This window comes from Chamaea fasciata, unplaced genomic scaffold, assembly GCF_029207755.1.
Source record: "Chamaea fasciata isolate MVZ Bird 193981 ecotype frontalis unplaced genomic scaffold, bChaFas1.0.hap1 SCAF_1, whole genome shotgun sequence".
Classification (NCBI taxonomy): domain Eukaryota; kingdom Metazoa; phylum Chordata; class Aves; order Passeriformes; family Sylviidae; genus Chamaea; species Chamaea fasciata.
The window spans coordinates 103,917,101-103,944,188 of NW_027094086.1; the positions used below are offsets into that span (position 1 = coordinate 103,917,101).

A 27,088-nucleotide genomic window follows, 5' to 3' on the forward strand; every position below is an offset into this window, starting at 1 on the left:
AAATTGTCAAGTTTGTAATACTTGCATTACTGAGAGGAAAATGAAGGGAGTGGGCAGTAGAGGTAATAAAGAACTGTATTTGTTTTCTGTAGGCATGGAATGTTTTAGCTCTGGATGGAAGCAATTGGCAAAGAATAGACCTCTTTAACTTCCAAACGGATATAGAGGTTAGTGTCTTTTTTATTTTTAGGATATTTTTCTTTCCTATGGAGATGTTTAAGAGCATAGCCCGTTTTGAGTGCCCTGTATATTCTGCTTGTTTTCACATGTTTTAAAGACTAAGTTCAGGAAAATAGTACTATGAAGGAGCAAATGGAAAAGAACTTTGTATTTGCCTTTTTTTTTTTTCCCCCTGGATGTGTGTTTCAGTTTTGGTTGTCAGCTGTGTATCAGATGATTTTCATATATCATATGCATATAGGGTTCTGCTGTTTTCCAGAAAGGAAAGGTGTAAACGGTGCCTCTAGATGGAGTGAGTTTCTTGTAATCGCTTTTATGATCTAGATAGTTTTACTCCTCCCAAATCCCTCGATGAGGGGGCCATCTAGTGCTGGAAGCTCACTGGACACTTGGCTATAGGATTTGGAGATTGAAGCATTAAAATGCTGGACAACTTTTCTTACTGCAGGCTTGCCTAGATTTGATTTGGTGTGTATCTGATTGCCATTTTATGACCATTTCTTGTATCAGGTTTGAACCTTGTGTGAAATGCAGGTACATGTGAAGTGGAGTCCTCTCCAGTATATAATGAAAGGGTTCAGGGCAGACTTGTCTTCTGTAAGAAAAATATGTCTGAATTAATGCTATCATATATGTGCATAACAAAATAAAATATGACATCTGAAAATGAAAAAAAGAATTAGTGGGGAACAACAATTCCTTGATTCAGTCTGAACTGGTTTATTATTTGTTGTTTGATACAGATTAAATGTAGACTACAATAATAGATTTGGTTCTGTATTTTATGTTTTAGCTTCTTAGTTGCATGAATAAATTCCAGATGTGTTTCATTTGCTATGTTTTGCTAACCATGGTACAAACTGTTCCTAAAGCTTTACAGTAACATAGAGGGTAAATTTTTTTCACCACTCTTTTCAAACTTTATTGCCAACTCCTGTGCTCTACTCATCTTAAACAACAGTATCTTGCAGAGGTAGGAGAAAGATTTTTGGCATCTGCCTCAATCTAAATGTGTAAAAGAAGACTTGGAGGTTTAATGTCACTTTTTCAGTTGCCTTTAAAAATCTTGTGTTCCTCGTCTGCTAAGAAATAAAGTAAAACTCCACAGGTCTGCAGTCCTTCCTGTTGATAGGCTTTTTCTGTGTTTGCAATCAGTTTGGTATTTAGAAACACCATATTGTATTTTGAAGTTTTCAATATTTTTGTCATATATTTTACCTAGAGGTGTTGCCCTCTGAGATGCTGAGATATTTGTAGCACGGGATTCAGGAGAGGGAGTGAAACTAAGTTATGATCTTCTTTTGCTATAAAAAGCTATTGTGGTTTGGAGCAATTCAGTTACTTCAGTATATTATATTTAAGTACATTTGTAATATACACCCCTTAATTTTACTCATAAAAGTGTGTTCAACAAGAAATTACTACACAAATCAGTTCTTCAACAAAATAGTTTCATATTTGGTGTCTAATCACTCTCTTTAGCTGTTTTAGTAAGGTAATTTTTGTCTGTGAATTTAGGGCAGGTAAAAGCTCCCAATTGTATTTGAACAACTTTGTGCTCAGTTGGACGTTGTGGTGTTTGGTGATTTTTCAGTCAGTATGTGATCTGAGAATGTCAAATTATGAAAAATTAGGTATTGTGATGTTTTCTATATTTAAGACTTCACATGGTAGAGAATAAAGTGTGTGTGGGGGAACTCTATAAAAAGTGTTTCTTCTATATCAAAAATGTGTGATCTTGAATTTAAAAGTACCTTAGGATTTCTTGGTATGTGGAACCAATTGTAAGCTGAGATAGGTTGAAAAATTGGGGGTTTTGAGTGAGGAATTATTCAAACAGCTAAATGCATTTGAATGCACTAAAGTTGACTTCTTTAGTATGCTGCGTTTGGGGTGGTTTTATGTGATGGAAGAAATAAATGGGTTTGGGAAAACTTATCTCATTATTTGTTTGTATTTTCTTTGAATAATTCTTTAGGATTTGGCTTTTTTCTGCAATGTAAATTGAACTTGAATTATATGTTATGAATTGAAGAATTTATCCTTACAGTAAAGGTATTTGGCCTTTGCTGAGAAATAATACTGATTAATTGAAAAGATTTTAAAATATATATGATTTTCAGTTTGTTTGTTTTGGTGTAAAATTTTCGGAGTGATAAGGTAAGCAACATTACTTATGGACCAAGAAACAAGCTCTGATAAGAAAATATTTTCCCATAGTGATGTCCAGGATGTTAGTATTAGAGAAGGACAATAAAATGTAACAGCATGGCAACGAAAAATCCATTGACCTGCAATTCTATACATATTTCTTCTTTCAAAAAATAAAGGGAGAGAAGAAAATGCACAGTACTGTTAGGTATTAGTCCTGTTGCTGCTGCTCCCACCGATGTATTTGACACCATTCAATTGCAAGCAACCCTATGGCAGGAGCTGTTAAACAGGGACTTACTGGAGACTGTCGTGACATACTGGCCTAAGCAGGTGTCTGTGGACAATTTCAACTTTCATGCCATAGGAGTGACTGGGACCCTTGAGGAGTGGCCAAGCCTCCCTTTCCACCTCTGCGGCAGTTCCCTACACATCTTAGAAAACTTGAAGCCCATTTTGGTAGTCTTAATGGGTAGGGTCTGCTGTGACAAAAAGTTGAGCTATGTGTGATTGGATGAAGAAAAGGAAGAGAGAATTAAAGATTGAATTGAATAGCACCTGAGTGTGAGTGGAGGGAGATTCTGAACAGGTAACTGTTCTTTCTTTTAAAGTACTGAAAGAAATTCAGAGAGTTGTAGGTCTAGTGGGGTATAGCTTGTCTTAACTCCTGGGATTTTTAATTTGGTTAGAATATTGTGTCAGAATAAAACTCAGCTAAATCTTCCTTTTATTTGGTTTAAGGGTCGTGTTGTGGAAAATATATCAAAAAGGTGTGGTGGGTTCCTGAGACAGCTTAGTCTGAGAGGATGTCTTGGTGTTGGAGACTCCTCTTTAAAGTAAGTAAAATTCTCTGTTAAGACATAACTTGTTTCCTAACGTGCACACCAAATGCAGTTTAGATTACTGTCATGTCTGTTTGTATTTCTGAGTCCTGGCTGATGACCAAAATGGGATACTTAGGTAAGTACTAAATACTTTAATGTTGACTAAATGAATCATCAGTTTGAGATCAAAATATAGCTATTTTTATTTTCCAGAAATGGACTAAGAAATGAGAGCTGTGCATTTCAGAAGCGGGTCTTTTTCTTCCATTAGGATTATGTTGATATTGCTCCATTTTCAAGTGGCTAAAATGTTTTCAGACAATACTCTGGCATCCTACGATAGTCAGGGTATCAAGATTAGTGGTCATTTTATTGTTTATCATCTAGTCTGGACAAGATGTGACCCTAGCAATAGGAGGCAGGATAAAGACTGATACAATTAAGTGCCTACAAAATCAGAAAATATCTGGGATTCTCTTCTTGGTCTAAAATAAGAACAGGCAGGCAGCAAGGACATCTTGGGAGGCTCTAGAGAGGACAGTGACCCTTCTTTCACACAGTCTATGAGCTGAACAGTGCAGGTTGTTCCCAGAAGAATGTTTGAATCTATGTAAGAATGTTTGAATCTGTATAAGCTTTTTCCAATGCAAACTGTTTAGCCAGGTTCTTCTGGATATTTCTGTGAGTATTTAAACCAAATGATCCTACCTCCAGCTGACAGGTCCCTAAAACACAAATGCTTTAGGGCTCAAAGAACATTTGGAGGAAGGCTTGACGTCTGGCTCTTTTCATTTATGCTTTCCCCCTCTCTCCCTGGAGCCTGGGCTGGATGGTGTTCAGTCTCATGTAATGTGGCCATTCTCAAGTGGAAAATATAAGCACAAAGATTTTGTTAAGCAGTGGGCATTAAACTAGTGTCCTATCCTATGACCTTTAGCTATTTCTAAAATTTATAAGTCAATTCATAAACTTTGTGTCTAGTAAATTCATGCAGCATTAATTTTCAGATACTTGTTCTGAAAGTGATTTTTCCTATAAGGCTATTTGTGTTGTTTCCAGATCAATTAGTTTTGTGGGTGATACTAATTTCTCTATTTATCCTTCTTCTACATCAACTTTGGAGTAAAATAACCAATTACTGATGTAGATGTTGGCCACGTAAGCATTGAATGCCTGTGGCAGGTCTGTCAGGACATGCCCCACACTTGAATCTCAGAGGCAGTTTGCTGTTCCTCCAAAGAGTAACGTCTTTCCAAGTGATTTGAAGAGTGTCTTGATTGTAAATCTCCCTCCAGTATATGTATTTTGGAATAGCTGTTTTGAGAATTCAACTGGGAACTCTCACCAGTGTAGCTGCTTGCTGGGGTTTTTTTTCCATTGTTTTCAATCCACACTGGAGAGCCAGAAGTTGTTACCAGCTGAGTGTGTAGTCAGATCTGTTAACCAGGGCAAGCCTCTAGACAAAACTGTTTTTGTGTGTTTCCTTCCCTCCTGCCAATAAAATCCATGCAGTTGAAGGAAACATGGGCATAAAAACAGTGTTCTGAAATGCAACGCAGCTGTAAATATTACTTTGCACAGATGAAAAGAGAGTTTATGTATTTCTTCAGGGTAATTAGTATAATGATACATACAGGCTCTCAGCAGTATAATAGCTCCAATCATTCTTAAAGTTCATACCCAGTAATGCACACTGAGGCTTTTTAATTTTTAAAATAGTATAGAAGCAACTTGCAGCCTACAGGGCTTTCCACTGGTAGTTCAATAGGCTTAGGTCACAATTTGGTATTGCACCAGGTGTGTCCCTTTCCATTTGCTGTGGGAGCAAGTTCCTTGTTAAGACTTGCAAAGGCTTCAGTAATGAGATATGCAAAAACTCCCCCCAAAAGCCTAATGTTTAACTGATGTAACACTTGAAGCTTTCTGTTTATGCCCTTTGAATTTTTTTTGTTACAGTATTTGAAGCAAGTTCTGGCTTATATATGGCAGAAATAACCGACTTCCCCAAGTGGTGTTTGAGAGAGAAACAACCCTTCCCTAAGTCCAGAAACTTGCAGGAGAAAACTTGTAGGAAAAGGAAGAAGCAACCACTGAGACAGATGTATTTGAGGAATACTTTGTGATTACTCTGGGGCTTTTTGACCAAGGTGGGAGGAGGTATGGGACAGAATGTGCTCTTGTGGCCTCATTGCACTTGGGACATTATATTAATTCAACTTCTTGTTGCTGTTTTAGGACCTTTGCACAGAACTGCAGAAACATTGAGCACTTAAATCTGAATGGGTGCACAAAAATCACTGACAGGTAAGTCAAAGAGGTTTTTTGATTGATTGGAAAATTTGGAAAAAGAAGTAGCTGAAGGTATTTTTAGTGTGTCTGCTGTTTTGCAGCACGTGTTACAGTCTTAGCCGATTCTGTTCCAAGCTGAAACACCTGGATCTGACATCCTGTGTAGCCATCACAAACAGTTCTTTAAAAGGCTTAAGGTAAGAAGATTCAGTGTTCTGTGTATAAAGAAAAGTGTTTGAAGAGCCTTTCAGCATTTAATAAAGTTAAAAAATTGGTGCTGAACCTTTATACTGTGAATCAGCACTGGCTGTATTTTATATCTAGGACTTCTGGGGTGTAGACTGTGGTGCTTGTGTGTGGTCTTTTCTCATGACTTTTCTGTGGAGGCCTGGCACAGTCCACTGGCTATCATTAATTTCTAACAGTGTGTTTAATTTGGGTTTCCCACTGTTATGACTATTTGAAGGCTGGATTTAACTTTATGTATTTTTTTAATTCTCCCAGTGAGGGTTGCAGAAATCTGGAACATTTGAATCTTTCCTGGTGTGATCAGATTACGAAGGATGGTATTGAAGCACTGGTGAAAGGGTGTAGTGGACTAAAAGCTCTATTTCTTAGAGGTTGCACACAGGTACATAATTGCTTGGGTGATCCTTTAGGAGTAAAATTTTATTTTGGATTTTTGAAATCTCCATGAATTAAAAAATGTCGTTTTTGTTATTGTATTTTGTTCAATATTGCAAGATGTGTACATCTTTTGGGCTGCTTTGCTGTGCTTTTAATTTCTTGTTTCTTTTCCTATGTCCAATTTAATTACTAAATACAGTTAGAAGATGAAGCATTGAAACACATTCAAAATCACTGTCATGATCTTGTAATCCTGAATTTGCAGTCATGTACAGTAAGTATTTGAAGCTTCCAAAGGTACATTCTCTAAAAATCAGAAATCATTTTTGAATGCTAATGAACTGATTTGCTATACACTTAAGTAAGATAGTACATTTCTGCAGTTTACAGGATTTTGTGTGGAATAGTGGCATTAAATGAGCTGGCTGTTTCTACAACTGAGTTTTGACTTGAAGTGTTGGGTTATTTTTTTTCCCCTCGTTACATCTTTTAACTGTGGTAAGCTCTAGAGTAAGACTTAACTGCATTCATTCAAATTTCATGAACTGTATAGCATTTTGGTCTATTCATAATTCTAAGGTTTCTAATTGAGCAGAAGCTGTGTTCTGGGCTATATAATAGAGTAGAACGTAATGGCATCATAACTGAAGATGATTCAGAACCATCCAAGTGGCAGAAGGGCACGTCTTTCCAATATTGATGGAGAACACATACATTAGTAATGAAATGACTGGGAATCATTCGTGTACTTTTAATTCTACTTAGAGAACACAAATTTTCTTGGCTCTGGTTCTTTTCCATTGTTTCTGATGTGACTTTTCAGGAATGGGAGAGGCCTTCTTTTAGATTTTAAATATATCTACGTCATTCTTGCCCTGCAAGAGGGCAGATCTTTTGAAACCTTGAAAGATACTGAATTAAATTAGAACTTCAGTGTTTCAGGCATGCAGAGTTGAATAATGAAATTTTATTTTTGTTTGTTTGTTTGTTTTTGATGAGTTTTCTAGTTTTATTGCTAGAAGGTATCATAAAAACCTGCAAAAACTTTTAATTCTGTTATCCAGATTATTCTAGAATGAATGTGACATGGGAACATTTTTTGTTAAGATTGAACCTAATAGATTTCTTTGAAGTGTTGAATATTTTTGAGTGTTAGGGATTCTTAAAAATTACATTAAAATTGCAGAAAATAAGAACAATATGAATAAAAAGCTTGAGCTTCCATGATCTAGATGTTTAGTGAAAGATAATTTTTCAGTGTGAATGTAGGTGCCCACTGAAGCTGGGTACTTAAAGATAATGGCAATGAAGGGAAGTGCCTTCTTTTGGTCAAAACCACACTTAAATAAGTCAGTATGTAATTTCCTCCCCTTTTACTCTTCCTTTTGCTGTCCTTCTCACAAGTTCTTTTTCCGTTGAGTTTTGCCTGAGACTAATAAGACACATCAAGGCCAGCCTTTTCTATTTTTGTGGAAGGATCTCAAGAGGTCTGATGATAATCAGTTCTTATATCTACCGCTTAACAGTGGCATTAGCACAAAAGTGCACCAGAGCTTTCCCTTGGTCAGGATGTCTGTTGTTGTGTAGTACAAACATAAATACCTCCCAGGAAAAGTATTTTTTCCTTTGAGTTTTTTGAGTTGCCAGTCTGTGTGTGCTACCTAATTACATGTGCCTTAAAGCTGTATTTCACTGGAGGTGTGTCCTGCTTGCTGTGGCCTGGAAGCATGCTTCCAGAAGCATCCAGACTCATTATGATCAAAGGGATTTTTACACAGCAGGTGTCCTTGTGCTTTATGTGACCCCCACTGTAATTCTAGTGACTCTGTTTTATGGACCCTGTGAAGTGCCAGGCCAGCTCGAGCAGCTATGCAATGAACATGTGTTAGCTTTGGAAACCATACATCTGAAAGGTGCCATCTGTAGAGAAAGATCTGAGAAACTTGCAGGGACTTGCAGGCATTTTTCAAACACTTTTCTTTCCTGACAGTGGTACAGGCATTGAAATCGCAAGCAATTCCAGAGTGTAAAATTTTCATATATGACTTGAGGGCTTTTTACAGCAGCATAAAATTTGCAGAGTCCTTACCTTCAAAGCAGTCCCTTTTCCCAGTAACAGCATCATGAGTATTTCTCAAAGGAAACAGAACAGTTACAGAAAATAACATGGTTTTGGAGAGTCAAATCCAGAAGTACCTGACTGATTTGGACAGAACTCCAAAACTTATCTTCTTAATTGTAGATTATGCAAATCCTTCTGGATCCCCAAAGAGAAAATGAGGCTTCTAGTTTTCTGCTGGTAATAATTTGACTGAACTAGTTGCAAATGTAAACTTCTGGGCTGGAATCGTCTCCCTTTGTGCTGAACTACTGCTATTTTTCATCCTGTTTTCATCTGGGAAAGGTTATTTTGGGGAAATAGGATCAGAAACATGCTACAGTTGTATGAGTGTACACAAATGAGGGGCTTACACAAGGCTTGTGTGTTTTCTATTAAAAATACAGTGGAGGGCTTTGCTACTATTGCAGGAGTATTATTAAGTAAGGAAATAAAACAACCTGTTCCACACAGCAGAAAAATTAAATTCATAGTGTGAGGAGGAGGAGGAGAGAGAGCTTTTTCCAGAACAGAAAACTTGTAAACAAAATCGTATTTGCACACACAGTGTAATCCAGTTCCTGTTGCTATTTTGTGTGCAGCTGCAATGGGGCTATTTCTTACAGTTCCTGTTTCAGAGAGAAAACTTATTTATTCATGTTCTAAATTTGGAGTTACTTCTTACAGAATATCTACTACAAAATGTTTTTGAGAAATGAAAAGTCCTCTTTCGAATTAAATCTTTCATCTAAAGACACCTGTATAGGGTAGGGCAAATCTGGCTTTTACACTTACCTTCTGTAAAGAATGGATTATGTGTAATTGTTTACTTACAACTCTTGCTTCAAAAATCATCAGAAGGTATGGATTTTGCCCTTGGGTCCTACTGCTCCAGACCAAATTAGATGGTTAGCTCTTGTGCTGTGGGGCTTTAAAATCTCTTTTGCACTGTTCCCAAACTTACACAGTCCCTGGAACAAAAGACCTGGACCCCGTCAATATATAAGAAGTAAGCACAATTGAAAAAAAAAAAAGATATGTGAAAAATTTTAAAACAAAAGCAAAGTGAAAGAGGAAGACAACCACAGACAACTCTCACTTTGTGTTTCAGACTACCTTACAGTAGGACTTAATGTCTATGGAAAAATACGTAATTAAGTAGGAATTGTAAATGTTGATTATCTTCAGTGTTATCATTGCATGTGGTTTCACAACTGTATTTTTTGGTTGAAAATCTGGGTTGCCTTGGTTATATACAGTGTGACAGTAGCAGTTCAGTAGCAGTGTCTTGAGTTTTGCTCTTGGCTGATTACTTGATAAGGAAGTAATTTCAACCTTCTTCTGTGTTGCAGCAAATTTCAGATGAAGGCATAGTGAAAATCTGTAGAGGATGCCATAGACTGCAGTCACTCTGTGTTTCAGGCTGTAGCAACCTGACAGATGCTTCTCTCACAGCACTTGGTCTGAACTGTCCAAGGCTGAAGTGAGTATGCCATGAGTGTGTTGAATGTCATGTTCTTATTGGTCTGATCTAAGAAATTCACTTCTGAAGATGAGCTGCATTTGCAACCAAAACATTAAGTTAGAAGTATATAAACTTGAGGTCTGGTCCTCTGTAGCTTCATATTAATGTAGTTCACTGTATATCAGAAAAATAAGAGGTTTTTTTAAGTGGGCTCATGTCTTTGCAAGCATTGAGGACTGATACTTATGAGAGATATTTTGGACAATAGGGGCTTATCAGTTAAAAATAATATAAACTTCCACATTGGTGTAACTTGTGCAAGCATATATGTTGTGGTGGACTTTAAAACCAAAGCTCAGTTATGCAGCAGCTCCCTGGTTATGGAGACATATTGTAGAGACAGATAATACTTCTAATTTTAATGTAAAGTAAATAAAAAGATAAGATTTTTGGATGACAGATTGCCATTTATGGCAGAAACACACAGGAGTCAGAACTTATTATCCTTAAATCACAGAGTGGAGGAATGAGTAGTCTGTAAAAATTAGGGGATGCTGCATTCAAATGCCAGTGTACCATATGCTGACACACACTGTTCCTTTATCTGAATGGGTGAAAAAGAGCTTTTCTTACTGTAGAAAACCTGTCCTTAAGACAATTCCAGGCTGACAGTCCCCTTTGTGTCCCTGTTCACATTTATTAGGGGCTTAGGAGCGTTTTGGCATACTTACTGGTGTTCCCTAGAAAGCTGTGCTGTTATTGCTGGTCGTTTTCCACTATTGCTCTCATTTTCTCAATTAGCGTCTCAGATGGGAAATAAAAGCAGGTCTAAACTGCTGTTAGTTGTGCAGTTCTTTCCAAGGGCAGTACAAGTGCAGCAGGAATTGTTTCGACTTTGGTAGGAAAACTGTCAGCCACAAGGGGGAAGGCTTCTGCTGCTCTCCTTCTGTAATGAGGAACAGCACAGGGGAAGAAAACGACCCTTTGCAGTGATTACTGCTGAGGATTACTGCACGTTGGAAGGACAGAGGATACAGCTGGTAATTTTGGGATCATGGATGGAAAAAAAACTGATAAAAATTATGTTGGAAATCAAAGGGAAATATAATTCCACATTTGTTCTGTACTTTCTGAATATTTCAGTGTTGAGTGTGAAAGAAGACTCTGCTGCCTCTGTTGGACTTGCTGGCCCTGTTAGGAAATTTTTGAGTATTTTCTGTGGTGTGCTACTCTCACTTCACTTCGGGACTTTGAATGTCCTACTATGCTGCTTTCCATGATACTGCTGCATCTCCCTGATTCAGCTGTTACCAGTCACAAATATCTCCTTGGACAAAAACTTAGGTCAAGCTTTCAGCAGACCCTTGAGCTATATTTATCTCACATCAACATACGGATGTCTTGTCATCCTCTTTACATTTGCTGTTTCAGGTGCTTGATACCTTCTCTTTTTTTTCCTCTATTAGCACTTTTTAATGCTAAAATACTTACAGATATTTTGGTAAGGCTTGTCAATAAAAGCACCTCTGAACCATGAATGTCTTTGTCTGGGTGGGGCTGTGAAAGTTTGGATCATATTCCTTTTAGCCCCACCAGCTGCTAATTCCACAGGAGTAGAGGTGCTGAGTGCAGAGACATTCCAGGTGTGCCCAAAAAGCAACTCCAGGCAATGAATGCAACTCTGAGTCTGTCTTGGAGAACCTTTTCTTCACGAGTGTGGAGAATCTGCTTTGGATATCATTTTGCCTCATCAGCTCCTATGTTAGGTACTTTTTCACAAATCACTGGGCGGGAAATTCATGTCAGATGTAACAGGAAAAAGGATGAGCTTTCTGTATTTAAGCACAATCACTAAAACTAAAGCAAAAATTAGAACTGTGCTCATTATTTCCGTGCTGCCTTTCAACCTGTTTTTTCATTTTGGGGCCTGATGGATGTAGCATATGTGTCTACAGCTCAATCCCCATTCTCCTGCCCTGACTGCACACCCTTTCTTAGGAAAGCTAGAGCTGTTTATCTTCTCATTTCTTATTCCTCTGTTTCTACAGTTGTCTTTTCCAACCGGGTGTGCAGGAAGGGCATCCTCACTATTTTGGATATCATTGCAGATGTCATTTCTTGTCCACCCCCCCTTTGAAGTCAGCCATGTAATGAGATGGGGTTTGTAGCAAGTAATTGACGAAAGGTGTTAGAAGGGTGACAAATGTGACCTGAATTGTGGGGGGTTTTGTGGTGATGTTGTTTTCCCCCTTCCTGTTTGGTATCATAGGCAATTTTCAGAGTAGCTGATAGTTTTTTATGATAGGCTGCTAACTGCCCTTGATGGAAGGGCACAGAGTTCCTGAATGTGAGTCTGCAAATAAGTCTCAGAGGTGTTAGAATCATCCATTTGGGAAGAGGTGCCTGTCTTGTACTTGGCTTGAGTTTTCCTCATATATTTGAATCTTGTTGAAGACTGGAACTCTGAAAATGGCTTTGCAAGCCTATGGGGCTGCTCAGCTCTAAACTTGGCTGCCCTCTTGCTTTTGGCTTGGGAAGAGGCTGATCCAGCAAAGTCAGTCAGAGCCCCACATCCTGTACTTCGGTGGGGTTGTAATTAGTTCTTGCACCCATTGTGGTTTTTCCCTTTGCACTTTCTCTCTAGAGAGTGTTCTAATGACCTCCTAAACCACTGAAAGGATCTGGAGGCCTCTCAGTATTGCCACAAAAAGTTCTTTTGTCCCTCTTCTGCTGCCTCCTCCCCACCAGCCCTGGTATAGCAGCAGTGGTTGCTGTGGTAAGTTGCACTTAGTTTGTGCTGCTCATCCCATAGCGCTGTGGTTTCCTCTTATTCATCTTGATACTTGCTCCACCTGCAAAGGAAAGTCTTCATTAAAAAAAGGACAAAGAAAACAAAGATAAGAAATCATTAGTGGGATGGAGACCTGTTGGGCATACTAGTGGTGCTGTTTGGGGCAATTGCCCTTTTGGGTTGTTTTTTTTTTTTTTTTTTTTTTGGTCAGTACTGCTTCCCAGTGCCTCTTGGAGGAGTGCTAGGATTATCTTTCCAAAACACTGTCGTTTTCTTTAAGGTTGTGTTGGTACAGTTTGTTGTTCTTACTGTGGGCTTGGAGATTTTTAGTTCCTTGCTTTCTGGTAACTTGCTTCATTGTGCTTCATGGTAAGGCTCTGAGGGGATTTCTAGTAAGCACTTTCTCAGTTTTGTGGCTTCCCAGCAGCCTGTGTTTAGATAACAGGTTTTAAATGCAGGCTTCATCTGCATTTTCCTTAACTCAGGGTTCGTTTTCCCATATCTTTCCTCAGATAATACATGAGAAAAATTGGTCACTATGCCTTTAGTGAAACGAGAGGTTAAAATGACTATAATTGTGTATAATTTTTTTCCACTTAATATTCTGTGACTTTCAGAATCTTCCGATAAACTGGATTAAAAGTCTTCTTTTCAATTTCAAATGACAGTGAAAAATAGGGGGAGGGTGTATATATGTGTATATATACACATACTTCTGCTATTGAGAACTTTTAAGTTACAGAAGACAGATTGGTATCTCAAATGCATTTACTTTTCTCTATGTTAATGTTTTCTTTAACATTTAAAACTTTTCCAGAATTTTGGAAGCTGCAAGATGTTCACATCTCACAGATGCTGGGTTTACCCTTCTGGCACGGGTAAGGGTCATTTCGGAAGGTTCCAGCTCACCCTGTTCCATTGCTGCCGAGCAGCTGTGAATTGATGCAGTCCTGCTGGGAAGCAATATGAGAAGAGGAAAATTAAAGTAGAAAGAAGCCAGTGGAGGAGGGGACTAAAAAGCTATTTTATTTCTGGATTATACTTAGATCTGCAACTTGATCTAATTTGCCATCTATCATTGCATTTTTCACTTTTTTCCTCTCTTTTTCAGTTTGTTTCCACTGAATTTGTTATGCTTAACATAATTCTAAACTCATGTTATGTATTCTAGGCAAATTTCCCTTACATTGATGACACATGCCCTTGTCATATTTACATCAAAAATCAGCATATAATAGATTGTTCTGAGGATAACTTTAAATTACAGAACACTTACATTATGCATTATAAACTACAAGCACTTGTGCCCTTTTCTGTGCTGTAAATAGGTACAGTAAGCATATTGGAGGTGTCAAATGCTTCATGTTAGACTTCTGTGCTTGCTAGTTAAGAAATCTGAACACAAAAATTATACTCTGTAAATGGGATTTATGCTGCTGATATTTAATGTGAATGAAAAGGGTATTTTTTGGTAACCACAGTGGTTAAACAGAGTGGTTTTCTGATTGTCCAGCACTACATCTTCAGGCTCTTGGTAGTCACCTCAAGCCTGCTCTTAAACCTTCTTTTTTCTCTTCCTGGAAAAAACGAATTGGGAATTGAGCCGAGGTTTGGCACTGTGTGGTCTGCTGCAGAGTCACAAGGTTAAATCAGTTTCCTGAAATTAGTCATGATTAGATATTGATAGCACTTCTGAAAGCTTGCTGGGGGTCTCTCAGAATGTTGTTCTGAGAAAATTGGTTGTATCAAGGTGTGATATGCAGCTTCCTTCCACCCTTAAAGTAGACCCTATTTTAATACTTTCAGCATTGATTAGCAAAGAAATTTGGGTTTAAGGCTTCTTTCTAATGTATGACAACGAAGAGAAAGGTGCCATGGGCTTGAGTGTGTTCCAGATGAGTGCAGCTGATAAACGCAGAAGTTGGGTTCATGTGTGTGCAGATGAGCTGGCTTTAGTGCACAGGCTGTAAATACCGTGGGTTTGGAGTGAGGGGGGAAGGGAAGCAGGGCGGCTGAGCACTGCTATGTCCTGTTCAAACCTTACAGGACAAGGAGGAGACATTTCAGTTCATAGGAGAAAGGCCGAAATCTAAGACGCTTCACAGGGAAGTGGGGTATTGCTTGTTAATTCATCTGTTTATTTCCTTTAACTTTTTTTTTTGTCTTTCGATGGTGATCAAATATTCGAAGGGATTTAGATCACAGCCTCCTCTTGCAATCTGTGCTGTCCTGTCTTATAAACCCTGTGCATGATTTTATATCTATATGTTATTTCATTTTTTATTTATCTGTTCATTTTTTGTTTATTGTAGAATTGCCATGAGCTGGAGAAGATGGACTTGGAAGAGTGTGTTTTGGTGAGATTTAATATGAAAAGGAGTATTGAATGTCCAGTGTAAGAATGCAATACATTAACACCTTCATCTAGATGTTCTTTGGGTTTTATAAATAGTGTTGTGTTTATGGTAGGAAATAAAAATAATTATTGGGAAATTCTATACAGGGAAATACTTGGAGGGTAACAGGTGATGGGTTGTTTTCCAGAAATAACAGAACCCTCATCTGGTTGAGAAAGAGATACCTTATTTGAGGGTTGCCTCTCCTGCTCTTATGCTTATGGCTGATGTTTGGTTTCTTTTATTCCCAGATAACTGACAGCACATTGATACAACTTTCCATACACTGTCCTAAGCTGCAAGCATTGGTAAGTGTAACTCGTGCTCTGTGGCCTGCGATGCTCCCCCCCAAACGACACACACAACTCCTGCAGTACAAACCCAGGCTGTTCACTTTGTGTATAGAAATAATTCCCGATGTACAGTGACACTGTGCAAAATATGTGCAAGTTTCATAAGTATTCTAAAAGCAGCACATTACTCCAAAAATATTTACATGCATGCATTGTGTGATTAAAAAAATGTTACCAAATCAGTGAGTAAAAACCAGAAAGCTTTTATTTTATGGTTAACATCCTTCATATTTGATTCCTCACGTATTTGATTTAACTTAAAGCACTTAGATCCTTTAGATATTCTGAAGTGTTCAGTAATGGTTTTCTTAGGGAGTATGACACTTCACATCAAATATTGAATAGACGAAACCACCCAGAGAAGACAGATATAATCACTCTGTAAGCAGTTTTGCATGCAAGCACTTTTTTCCAAGGACTAGATTTACATAATAAATTATGGAAGGTTTCCTTGGACTTGACTTTTGAACATTATTGGAGAGGATTGTGAGTGGGGGTACCCTGCTTACTGGATTTCAAAGAACTGTTTTCTAGGGAGTGGTGGCTTAGATCTTTCAAAACATCAAAACCAATTTGAGGTGATATAAATTTGTCTGTTCTTCAATCAAGTTACTTGAAAATTGCCAGATTGTTCTTACAGGAGGAGCTCCTGTATTTCAGACCAGTTGTCCTTTAGTGTAGATTTGTTATAACTGCTTAGATTTACATGAGAGAACAAGTTCTTTGTAATCTGTTCTTAGATGGGATTAAAGGAAGGTGTTCTGCTTCCTTAATTAAGTTGTGTTATGATTAGTGTTACTCAGTGTTACTAAGATAGCAACATGAGGAAAGATGGCTTTTAAAAGGAGCTTGTTCACTAGTCTGTATTGTTGGTTTTTAAAATTTTCCTTATCAACTGTCCAGCTTCATTTCTGAACCATCATTCTTGATGTTAAACCAAATGAGTTGCCAGGAGATGTGGAGCCATTTATATGGGACACAATTTTGCATTGTAATCCCAGTTGCAGCCAGTTCTTGCAAGAGATCCTTTATATCAGTTCTGTCAGTGCTTCAACAGAGATACCATAAAACCTCATAAATCCCAAGCATTTTTTTCTGAGCCTGCTCCTCTTTGCTGGCATTTTCGTGTTTGCCCACAGACAGGGAAGTGTGGTGTTGGTAAAACATCACAGCTTTTCTAAGTGAACTAGAAAACTTGATTTCTTTGGTGTGTATATATATATATATATCTATATATATATGTATCTTTATATAAAACCTGTGGGTAGGAAGGATACATACTCAGATTGTGTGTGAACAGCAGTGGCTGAGAACTACAGGAAAAGACAAGACAGGTAGGTGCCAAATACAGTGCATGCACTAATCTTGGTGCTTCCAGTGTCCTGTGAACTCCTTTGCAGTTGTGCTGTAGTGTATTTGGAGTTAGAACAAACATTTTGGAGTTGCAGAGGTCAACTTTGGATTTGCTTTTGTCATGTTTGGAGACTCAGTAGATGGTGGAAATAGGCAAATCTTCAGTATCAGAGTACTTTATTGCCTAATGTACTTAAGAAGTAATTTCTGGTTAAAGTATTTAATTGTACTTTTAAATTAGTAGAGAAACTGTGAAATACTCATGATAGTCTGAAGAGGAGAAGACAATTGAATTCTTCATAGCATGTGAAGTTCTCATAGTATGTCATGCCATACTTGATTTATGCACAGCATTTAGTATGTATTAACACACACACAGAGAAAAAAAGTATTTGACCATATATCTTTGTTCTTAAGATTTCAAGCAATTGTCTTTGTTAAATTCCACATTATTAATGTTTTTTAGGAGGCTTAGGAAGTCAGAAAAATCCTGTGGTTTAAAATGAAGTGTGTATAATTTGGCATATTTGTTCTGCAGAGTTCTATGAACTCAGCTGTACATCCTGTATTGTCCTTGCAGTACCAAATACTGCATCCCAGGAAAGCTGATTTTATAAGCTGCTTACTTCCTGGGATGGAATACACCTAATTAGCCAACAACTCCACAGAACCTCCTGTCCTTCCTTGGAACAGCAGGTCTGTTATGAATGTTGGTTAACCCTGCAGCTGCTGATTCTTCCCAGGCTCTGAGCCAAACCAAGTGCTCAGAGCACGTACACAGAGAAAGGAAATACAGGAGAGAGCTGACATGTTTGAAGGCTTGAGAGAGTGCCTGAATGGGCGTCAGCAGTTAAAACACTGTTGGTAGGAGCAAGCACTTAATTACTGCTGCCTTTTGGAGACAATTTACCCTTGCGGTGTTTCTTGAAGTCCCTGCTGGCTGCTCACACTTGGTGTCTAAAATTAGACCAGCTAGAATTGAAGGGAAGCTGCCAAGGCAGGGGAGAGCTGTCTCCCAGACCTGTTTCCCAGCCTTTCTGGGGTCCCCTGTTCATTCTGTAGAGCAAAGGCTAAAAAAGTTGAGGGCAAATTGTTTCAAAGAGCAGGACAGACCCCATGTCTGGTAGCAGGAAGGAAATGCTTGGGACTGTAGCTGAGGTGAAGTAAGGTTGGAAGTCCCTGGGTTGCCCTGTCAGGCTGGAATGAAAAGATGTGCTGTACCCAGAGAATGGAAAGGTTTCATGTTAGGGTTGGGGGATTGGCAGGAGGTCCTTATGAGCACTGCTATTTGCTTGCTCTGTGTTAAAAAAGTGCTTTTAGACTGCTGCAAGTGTTCCTTCATCAGTTGCTGTCTGAAAAAAAACAACTTGAGGTAAGGAAATGCTACTTCAGAACTAGGCACTGTTAGACTTAGGTACAAGTACAGGCAAAACACAGGGCTGAGCATAAAGCAAGGCACTGGCTCAGAGCCCAGGGCAAGAGGGGTAGAGTTCACAGATCCTGCACATTTCACTGGGGAAGGCTTGAGAGCATTCATTTCAGTGGTGACAAGGAGTGGGTTTTTAAGCTGCCTCTGAGGAATGTGTTTCCTGTTGTTGTCATCATCCGTGCTTCTCCAAAAGTCATGAATTCCCTAAAGAAATGAGGAGAGTGCTTTATGTGGTGCCGCTGCCTGAGATGCAACATCGTTTTCTGTGTTCTTGAAATTCAAGGGAGTAAAAAAATATGCTGAAGAGGAGCAGATTTTTTTGGTTTATAATGCTGACTGTTGCAGAAAAGACTGCTCCTGCAGCTGTACAAGATGTTTATTGCTCCTTGTCTGTACAGCCTGAGGTGCCAAATGTTCACGTCTTTTCTTTTTTTTTTTGGAAATCATTATTTGGCAAATCAGTCCATTGTGATTGTTCTCTATCTATGTGGACTTGCACAGGCTTGGTCCCGGTGTATGTATAAGAATATGGCAGCTGTGAAACAGTAACCCCTGAGTAGATACTCATCTATTCTGGTATGTTCTCGATCATCCTTTAAAGTTGTTTCTGGCACCGTGCTGTTCTGCTGTTCGCACTGTGTAGGACAATTGGAAAAGAATTCCCACATTCTTAGAGAGCAAAGGGGCCTGAGGGGTTTTGCCAGTGATGTGTTTTGGGCCTCAGCTTGTTTTGAAGCAAAGTTAAAATCAAGTACAGCCATTTTGTTAAGTCAAGCAGTTTCTTTTTTCACTCTTCTGGATTTCAGCTGTGTATTATTTGTAGCTATTTATCCACTGGAGTGAAGGAGGGTGAAGAGGACTTCTGATGTCCAGAGGCTTGAGTAACTTAGGACTGAGAGCCATTGTTAATTGTTTGCCTCTCTGTTCTAGAGCTTGTCTCACTGTGAACTGATCACTGATGATGGGATTCTTCACCTGAGCAACAGCACGTGTGGGCACGAGAGGCTGCAGGTGCTGGAGCTCGATAACTGTCTCCTCATCACAGACGTGACTCTGGAACACCTGGAGAACTGCCACAACCTGGAGAGAATTGAGCTGTATGACTGTCAGCAAGTCACACGAGCTGGAATCAAACGGATCAGAGTATGTGTTTCCTGGCTTGTTCCCATGGAAAAGCCAGACCTGTTGGTATTGCTTGAGATTGTAGGTGTCCTGCAGGTGTCCCAGGCAAGGAAGGCTGGATAAACAGTCTGACTGTCCTTCTGTTAGGTCCCCATATGTGTAACTTCCCTCTCTGAACACCAATAATTGTCAGTTCTGATTTGTGACGTTTTGCTGTTGGAATTATGAGCTTTTATCTTCTTTCTGTATTTTTTTCAAATACAGGCCTCTGTTTTTAGGATGGTGTAGTGGCATGCTTTATCCTAAATATATGTTACATATATATATATGTATCCTAAAAGTTATGTTAATACATGGAGCCAATAGTAAAACATCTGCGTGGATATTTCAGTTGGTGGGCTGTAGGGCCCTCAGGCCCTGGAAAACCTTTTCCCTGCGTATCTCGCCCATTAGGTCAGGGATCACCTGCCTTGAAGTTTTAAACCTGTCTGCAGCTTCGTATCCCAAATTGTGTCCAAACAAATGGAAAGTGGAAAGCTCATGCCTGATAGTGACTCAAAGTGAGGGCAGAAGAACAATTCTATTTCATGCTGCCTTCCAGGATGAGAACAGCAGTGGGAATATGGGAGACAAGTTTCAGACCAGTTGTCCTCCAGTAGCCAGGGTCCATCCCTGCAGCAGAACTTGTGCCTCTCCTGATGCAGAGCTGTCTGGGCGCATCAGTGCTTTGTTGGGGAACCAGGGGGAGCCCTGTGCAAGTTGAGTGTCCAGACACTGGTGTGCCTCAGCTGGATGGGTGAAGAGGAATTACATGTGAGAAGACAGCTTGGCTGGTATCCACTATATAGATGCTTTCTTTATAGCTAACTAACCTTAATGAGATAGCACTTGCTGGCACAGCAGTGTGCTGCTTCTCGTCTCAATTGTGTTCTTTTTTTCCCATTGTAATGCAGCCTTCTCACCCACAGGCTCATCTACCTCATGTGAAAGTTCATGCTTACTTTGCTCCAGTGACTCCCCCTCCGTCAGTCGGAGGGAGCGGCCAGCGCCTGTGCAGATGCTGTATTATCCTCTGACAGCCAGTGCAGCCACACAGAAAATGTTGTTGTTGAAGAACGGGACGGCAAGTCAGCGGAAGGAGTTGGTTTCCTGACAAGTCCTAATGGTGGTGTTTGGTCATCCAGTTTTGTGACAAGAAAAGCATTTTTTTTTTCCAGGTAAAAATCTTAATGTAATGTGCAGCTGTGGATTAAGTTGGTGATGCTTTGGTTTGTATTAGTAACTCCTTCCTTCTGTTGGCATGAGAACTGCGGTACCGTGTCACACGTATGGGCATTGCAGTGTAGCAGCCACTCGGTGGAAGTTCACCAAACTTGGAAGTTAATTTGCATTTGTCAGCACTGGTGTGAAGTTCTGCTGTAACGTGGGGCTCGAGGCTGCCACGCCAAGGAGCTGAGCCTGCTGTTCTGTAATATACACCACAGATCAAGTATCAGGTTTAAGGACAAATCAGCTTTAGATGATGTTGACCAAAAAGTGCAAAGTTAATCATAAGCTCTTACAGTGAAACAGCAGCTTGTTCTTTTTCATGATTCAGCTTCATATTTAATTATGTAACAGGACATAATAGGTAATATCAAAAGGTAAGGTAGTACCTTCAAGATACCCATAGAACTAGAAATACTTCCCAAGTTTTTGGACTTGGTTCAGTTGAACTCTGCTCGTACAAAGCTTGCCCGTTGCACGTTCTGCCCGATGCCATCCGCCTTGAACGGGGTTAAGAAATCCACTGTGGTTGAGCCTGTGCACTCTACTGTACCTGCTGCCACAGCCATCCATGGTGCTTCCGCCAGCGCCATCCCTGCAGCCTCCGGGACTGCCAGGGGGTGGAAGGGAAGGATGCAGCGCTTCCAGGAAGAGGGGTGTAGCACACATGCTTTTCTACAGATGAATGGAAAACAGGTTCAGCTACAGAAAACAGGATGGAGCATTTTAGGGACAAGCATATGGGCTCATCAGTCTGTAGGCAGGAGTTGAACCATACCAAACCTGTGGTTTTCAAATGTAGAAAGCCAAACTCTTCACATTTGGTTAGGAAGCTGTCAACTTCTGAATGATAATAATGATAAAAATCTATGTATTAACTATTAAGGCCATGCTTTCATCCTTAGTTTTTCAGTGCTAGACGATTAGATAAACTTTTTTTATATTAAGCAATTTAATTATCTGAGAGAAACTACTTGACAGTTCAGAAAGCTTTTTTTGTGTAAGTTTGACTGTGTGTGTGCGTGTTTTAAGAGTTCAGGGCCTGTGTTTACTGAAAATTAAAAAGCAGTTGGAAAAGCTACTACTGGACAGTACTGCCATTTCCCCCAGCAAATTTTAAACTACTTTAAACTCCTTAAAAAGGAGTGAGTGTCAACATGAACTTCTGTGGCCACCAATGGCTGGGTTGTGCTCATGACTCACACAGGACGGGGACCTCAGCTTTGGGGTAAATTACAGCTTAAACTAGATAGAGTACATGGATTTCTTTACTACTCCAAAGTAAGCCAATCTGGGCTTCTTTTGCACAGTAGTGGAGTGCTGTTACAATCATACTTGAGTTCCATTCAGACACTGCTGGTCTAATGAGAGTTACAACCAGATTTTATTCTCAGCTGTACCAGGGCAGTCATTGGTACCAATATGTCAAGATGTGTTGCCTGTTGTTGGCTCATTTTTTTTTCTAAGACCATAATGAACCTTGTAAGTCTATCGCATTGAAGATGTACAAAAACAAATGGAATCTACTCTGATATAGGACACTTAAATAAACAATCAGCTGATGTCAAACTTGAATTTGTTGGAATTATTTCAAATTCAAGCAAGATTTCTACTAGAAGATCGATGTGAATGCACTGTGCAGGATATACTGCAGGGCGGGTTTACTTCCCTTCCTTACCTTGACCTATGATTTTTGCTAGGGCAGGTCTTGCAATTAATCTGAATCTTAACAGTGGACTGTCTCTAATGTGAGTGTGGGGAAAAAAAGAAATAAAGCACATTTACAAAATTATTGAAAAACATTTATTATACTTAAATTGAAATGTGTACATCTTATTAAAAAACAAAAGCCATTTGCTGGTGCCATAATTTAATTCCAATTTCAAGTGAGCTGGACAAACTACTGTACAACTTTCAATATTCTTTAAAATTAGATATTTGGATACTTTCCAATCAAGGATTTTTCCACTTTTATAAAACATTTGGATTTGAATATGGTGTGAGCTAAAAAGACACAAGTGTCAGTTCAGGAACATACTAGGACCAAACAATACCCAAAGATGAACAACTTATAGGCGGAAATGTTTAAGTACATAAAATTTTACTTTCAGTGCAGAAAAAAAACCCAAACCAAAAATAGGAAAAAAAACTCTAGGTTTGATGAATTTAAATTTTCAAAATGCTACAGCTTTCAGAAGCTTTTCTGCTAAGCACTTGAGCCAGTTATGAAAGGGGAAATGAAAAAATCCAAGTTGCTTTTTTACATGCTGTAGTATTGATTTACATGGAACACCGCAGCATAAAAAGCAAACTCTTCCCAAGCTTTTAAGCTGGAGATCAAGTTGGAACTTTCCAAAGGCACAGAATAACAGCTCTGAAACTGTCACCTACTACCTCTGGAAATACTCCCCTCTAAGTACCTAACCAGTGGAAACTTAATGTTAGCCTAGGAAGTGCTGCGCCATGACTTTACAAGACACATCCAAAATACCAAGAAAGCACATTGCCTGTTTCAGAGAAAAGGAAATATTTGGTCATATGGAAGAGGCACTGTAACAGGTGTACAGTATGGATGGATGGAGGGTGCAGAAGGTCAACTGAAAAGGTAAGAAGAGATTTGTCCAGAATAGGAGCTCCAGCAGAGCATTCACTTGCTGGGAAGGAGACTTACAGGGTGTGTATTTAGTGTTTCTCAAGCAATTTATTCGATGCTGCTGAAAGCTATGACAGCCCTGTGGTGCCAGTGGGTCATCTTCCCTCATCAGCATAATTCCACTGAAAACCCCACTTCTCACTGCCAGTATTTTTAAACCCACAATTTTACAAGCAAAGAGTTAAACTGCAGCAGTGCTCTGCAGAGAACCTAGGAAACTAAACATAAAGGATGCATAGGCAATTCTTTTCCATTAAATTCATTAAAGCGAAACACAATTACTTGGTACCCCATAGGATTTATATTAATCCCTCCAATAAGGTACTATTGATAATGCAGTTTGCTGCATGCATATATTGCATCTGTCTAGGGCTTCTTAAAAGCCCTGTTCTGGCATTTACACTTCTTACATACACTCTTATACACAATTTACACGGGAAGCTGTTTTGACAGCTTTACTCTCAAAGACCTGACAACCTGATCACTATCACCTTAACTACTCATCTCCACACAGATTAGCATGTGCTCTGCTAACATCAAAAAATAAAACCAGCATAAGGTACAAGCACGTAATAGACAAACTGGCACAGAAAGGTAAATGCCCCAAAATAAGTTTACATTCATCTCCAACTGGATACAGATAATAGAAAAGCAGCACTGCTTCGCTTCTATAAACTGTATCTACTGGCCATAGTTTGCCTTATTTCAGTGAAGGGCAAGCACCTTTGCTTACATTGTCTTTCATGCCTGTACAGAAGCTGTCATGGCATTATACCTCCCAAGAGGACACTTAGCTATGGCAGTGATAAGAAAGTTCACCTATCAAACAGCTCATTAGAAAGGTCATTTTGTGTTTTCAATATGAAACATCTTATACAGTGAAGTTAGATCCTAAGGTTTTGGATGATCTTCATAATCTTTAGGCAGGACTTCATTCTGCATTGGAGTATCAGTCTAGCAAGTGTGTGATGTCACTTCAGAATTATATGGAAGCCTTCTCCATTTTCAGCTGAAAAAGACGAAGGAAATGTCAGTTTGCCTTTCTTGAACAGAATCACAGAAATACAAGCCAATGCACCAAAACACCCAAGTATGGACTTGGTTTTGAAAATAAACTCACCTACAGCAAAAACTTAAAAGTTTCCTACTTGTGCTGAACAAAAATGTTATGATTAATGATTTGTAACTGGATCTTCCAGTAGGGACAGCTTCTGTAGATAAAGTTTGCATAGAGTCAAACTTGTCCACTGGTTAGAGCCATTTGCTGGCACCTTGTACCAGAAATAAAGTGGAGTTCTAAGGAAGAGTGGGATTCAACAACAGCCTACAGAAGATGACTATTGACTAGCAGAGAAAGAACAGAACGTTATGCTCAGTTCTGCTGACTCTCAGGACTCATTTAAGATTCAGTTTCTGAATTTTGGAGGTACTGCTGCCAGGATTTTTAATTTTTTTTTTAACCTTTGAAACTTCACCATTCTCAACAATTATTAGCAGCATCACTGTCCAGTAATGGTTGACTGAATTTTACATAAGGTTTGTTACTGAATCCTGCACTGGTTCTGAACTGAAAGCTTGGAGAAGAGCCTGAGATGCTACACAGATGTTGAAAGCTGGCTAGGAGAGGAAGAACTCTGAATATCTTCTGCCACTGTGTATGCAAAACTTTTATTATTTTTAAGGAAAGCTCTTTGCTGGAATAAACAATCAAGTTTTAGACTGTAAGAAAAGACAATGTACCTTTTATTGTGGTGAATAAGAAACAACTCTCATCTTGAAAGTTTTGAACCATCTAAAAAAAAAAAAAAAAAAGTTTCAAAACCCTCTGAGTATGACCAGTGCACAACACAAAACAGAAACAACCCTCAACAACCCTGATGTTAGACACAGCCTTTTGTGAGCAATTGTGTATTTTTGGTTTTGTTCAGCAAGTGACAGGCATATTAAAATTAATTACTATTAAAATACTGCTTTTTACTCCTGTGACAACCAGCTGGGACCCTCTTACTGCTGGCTCTGGTTTTGGAACTGTGTGGAGCAGACACTTGAACAAGCAGAGTTCAGCAGTGTTTAAATGCTCCCTTGTCTTTGGGTGTGCTCAAAATAAGTATGTACTAAATAATTGCTGCAGCTTCTCAGAACTATATAAACCAGCTGCCTCTGTCTTCTCATAGTTTCAGCTTAGCCAGGCAGAGGAAGAGTCACATTTAAAGAATCCTTCTGTTCATTTTATTGTAAAGGAAAAAATACCCTAAATGTGAGAAAATACTAGGGTTGCACTATCAAACAGAAAATGCAGCAATAAATAAGCAAGCATAAGAGAACCCTCCACTCCTTGTCATAAATAAAATGCCAAGAAAATAAAATTTCAATTACCTGATCACTAACAAGGATGTGGATGCCTGTGGGACCCTGTCTGTAAACTTGGTTGATCTGATGCAAAGGAATATTAAATGCCAAAGCAAGCTTGCGTGTGACTTCTGAGGCTGCCATCTCCTCTAAGTAGATTGCATGATAAACTGCAAGAAAAAAATCATTTATATAAGTATGCTACTAATGGATAACAGTAACTATACAAAAATATCCCAATTTTTTATACTCCAGGCTTTCAGAAATTTTAAAACCTAAAACTTTTAGTTTACTCTCTCCTTGTTCTCACTAAAAGCATAAACTGCCTTAACTTTTCTTTCAGGGAAAAGTCGTAAACACAACTCTGATGGGGGGAGGTTTCTATTTGCTCTCAGACTGCAGGCAACTCCCACGTTTTTTCCTGCATCCTGCACAAAAAGGCACAGTCATGTCAAACAGACTTAAAAATGGATCGATCTTTAGAGGGTCACCTAAAGATGGTTTTGAATGCAATTTTGGACAGTCCCAAAAGAATCAGGTAATACTTACATCCCACTTATATGCCTATGCTTTAAATACAGATGTAGATTTGGGGTTTTTGGTAAAGAAAGCCTTTTGCAACTGTCTGAATAAACTTTCTACAGATCATCTCAGAGCTGAATGCAACACAGCTAACAGAACAGTAAGACAAAGCAGCTGTTCAGTTTGAAGCTGTATTTACAGTTCTATATCTTTATTTAACAGTGGAAGAAACTCTTGGCAGCTCCAAGTTTGCACGTTCTTCTGGCTGAAGATATCCTGAGTGAAAACATATATTTGATAGCAGCAGTATTTTATTTGCAGATCCTCCTCCACCTCAATTCTTGCATGGAAAATCCACAAGCACTGTTGAAGTAGCCTGTGCAGATTTCAGCTGGGGCGAGAGGTCTCTCAAAGTCAAAAGCAAGAAAAGAATAATTTCAAATAGCTCCATTCTCTTAATTGTAAGAGTGACATGAATTTACAAATAAACAGTTATGTTTCCATCTGTGTTAAATCAACACTTGTCAAGAAAATACTAAAATCAAGAGCCCATTCACTACTTGGATGTTTTTCCTTGACCAGGCTCTGTAGTTTTAGTTCAGTTGCACAGAAAATGACAGCAAAATCTAACAGAAAATGGGAAAGAATTGTTTTACTTGCATGTAGCTTTTACATGCATCTACATTTATTTGGTTGATCCCTTTCTGTAACAACATGCCCAGCTGATTCCACAGCTCCTTCATTCACCACCATGTAATTACAGTTACTTTTATCAACGGACTGAAAACACTCCAGGGTTTAACGCTGAGAGGTTTCAGGTTGTTTGCTGTGTGCTGTTGAAGCAGCAATATGGCTGTGACAACTTCCCACGGGTGCTCTGTGCACCAAGCACAGCAATTCAGGCTCCTCCCTGCTGTTTTCCCTTTCCCACCTATCCCGGTTTGCGGCAGTGGGCCGTACCATATATTGCACCGTTGGTGTCGCCACTGCCCGCGTCCTGGCATTCCAGTTGTAGGCTCCGCAGGGGCTCCTGGCACACGTAGATTGTTAAACGGGGCCTCACGGACCTGCAAGCCAAGGAAATCACACGTCACATAAACGGCTTTGTGCCCAGCAAATACAGAGGCTGATGTGCCACAACTGCAGGTTTGTTATGCTAACAGTACACTTGGTATGTTTTTTTTATCACTGAGCCCAAAAAGTTAAAATAATCTGTAAGT

General features: G+C 39.1%; 2 protein-coding genes across 6 annotated transcripts in view; one reads left to right on the top strand and one right to left on the bottom strand.

Annotated features, from left to right (window-relative positions):
* FBXL2 (F-box and leucine rich repeat protein 2) overlaps positions 1-21,919 on the top strand; it is a 51,992-nt gene extending 30,073 nt beyond the window's left edge. The window contains exons 4-15 of one of the 2 annotated variants that reach the window (XM_066191839.1): positions 93-167; positions 3,073-3,167; positions 5,391-5,459; positions 5,546-5,641; positions 5,949-6,075; positions 6,271-6,345; positions 9,522-9,652; positions 13,243-13,303; positions 14,738-14,782; positions 15,073-15,129; positions 18,887-19,099; positions 20,047-21,919. In XM_066191839.1, coding sequence (XP_066047936.1) covers positions 93-167; positions 3,073-3,167; positions 5,391-5,459; positions 5,546-5,641; positions 5,949-6,075; positions 6,271-6,345; positions 9,522-9,652; positions 13,243-13,303; positions 14,738-14,782; positions 15,073-15,129; positions 18,887-19,099; positions 20,047-20,154 — 1,152 coding nt within the window. In that variant the 3' untranslated portion in view covers positions 20,155-21,919. Of the gene's footprint in view, positions 1-92; positions 168-3,072; positions 3,168-5,390; positions 5,460-5,526; positions 5,642-5,948; positions 6,076-6,270; positions 6,346-9,521; positions 9,653-13,242; positions 13,304-14,737; positions 14,783-15,072; positions 15,130-18,886; positions 19,100-20,046 lie in introns of those variants that run through there. The other variant, XM_066191848.1, reaches the window with a different exon arrangement.
* Positions 21,920-22,124: 205 nt separating this feature from the next.
* UBP1 (upstream binding protein 1) overlaps positions 22,125-27,088 on the bottom strand; it is a 40,587-nt gene continuing 35,623 nt past the window's right edge. For all 4 annotated transcript variants that reach the window (XM_066191819.1, XM_066191810.1, XM_066191801.1 and 1 more), the window contains 4 exons: positions 26,829-26,935; positions 25,374-25,516; positions 24,738-24,789; positions 22,125-24,006 (listed from right to left, as the gene is read on the bottom strand). In XM_066191819.1, the coding sequence (XP_066047916.1) occupies positions 23,969-24,006; positions 24,738-24,789; positions 25,374-25,516; positions 26,829-26,935 (340 nt within the window). In that variant the 3' untranslated portion in view covers positions 22,125-23,968. The remainder of the gene's footprint in view (positions 24,007-24,737; positions 24,790-25,373; positions 25,517-26,828; positions 26,936-27,088) is intronic.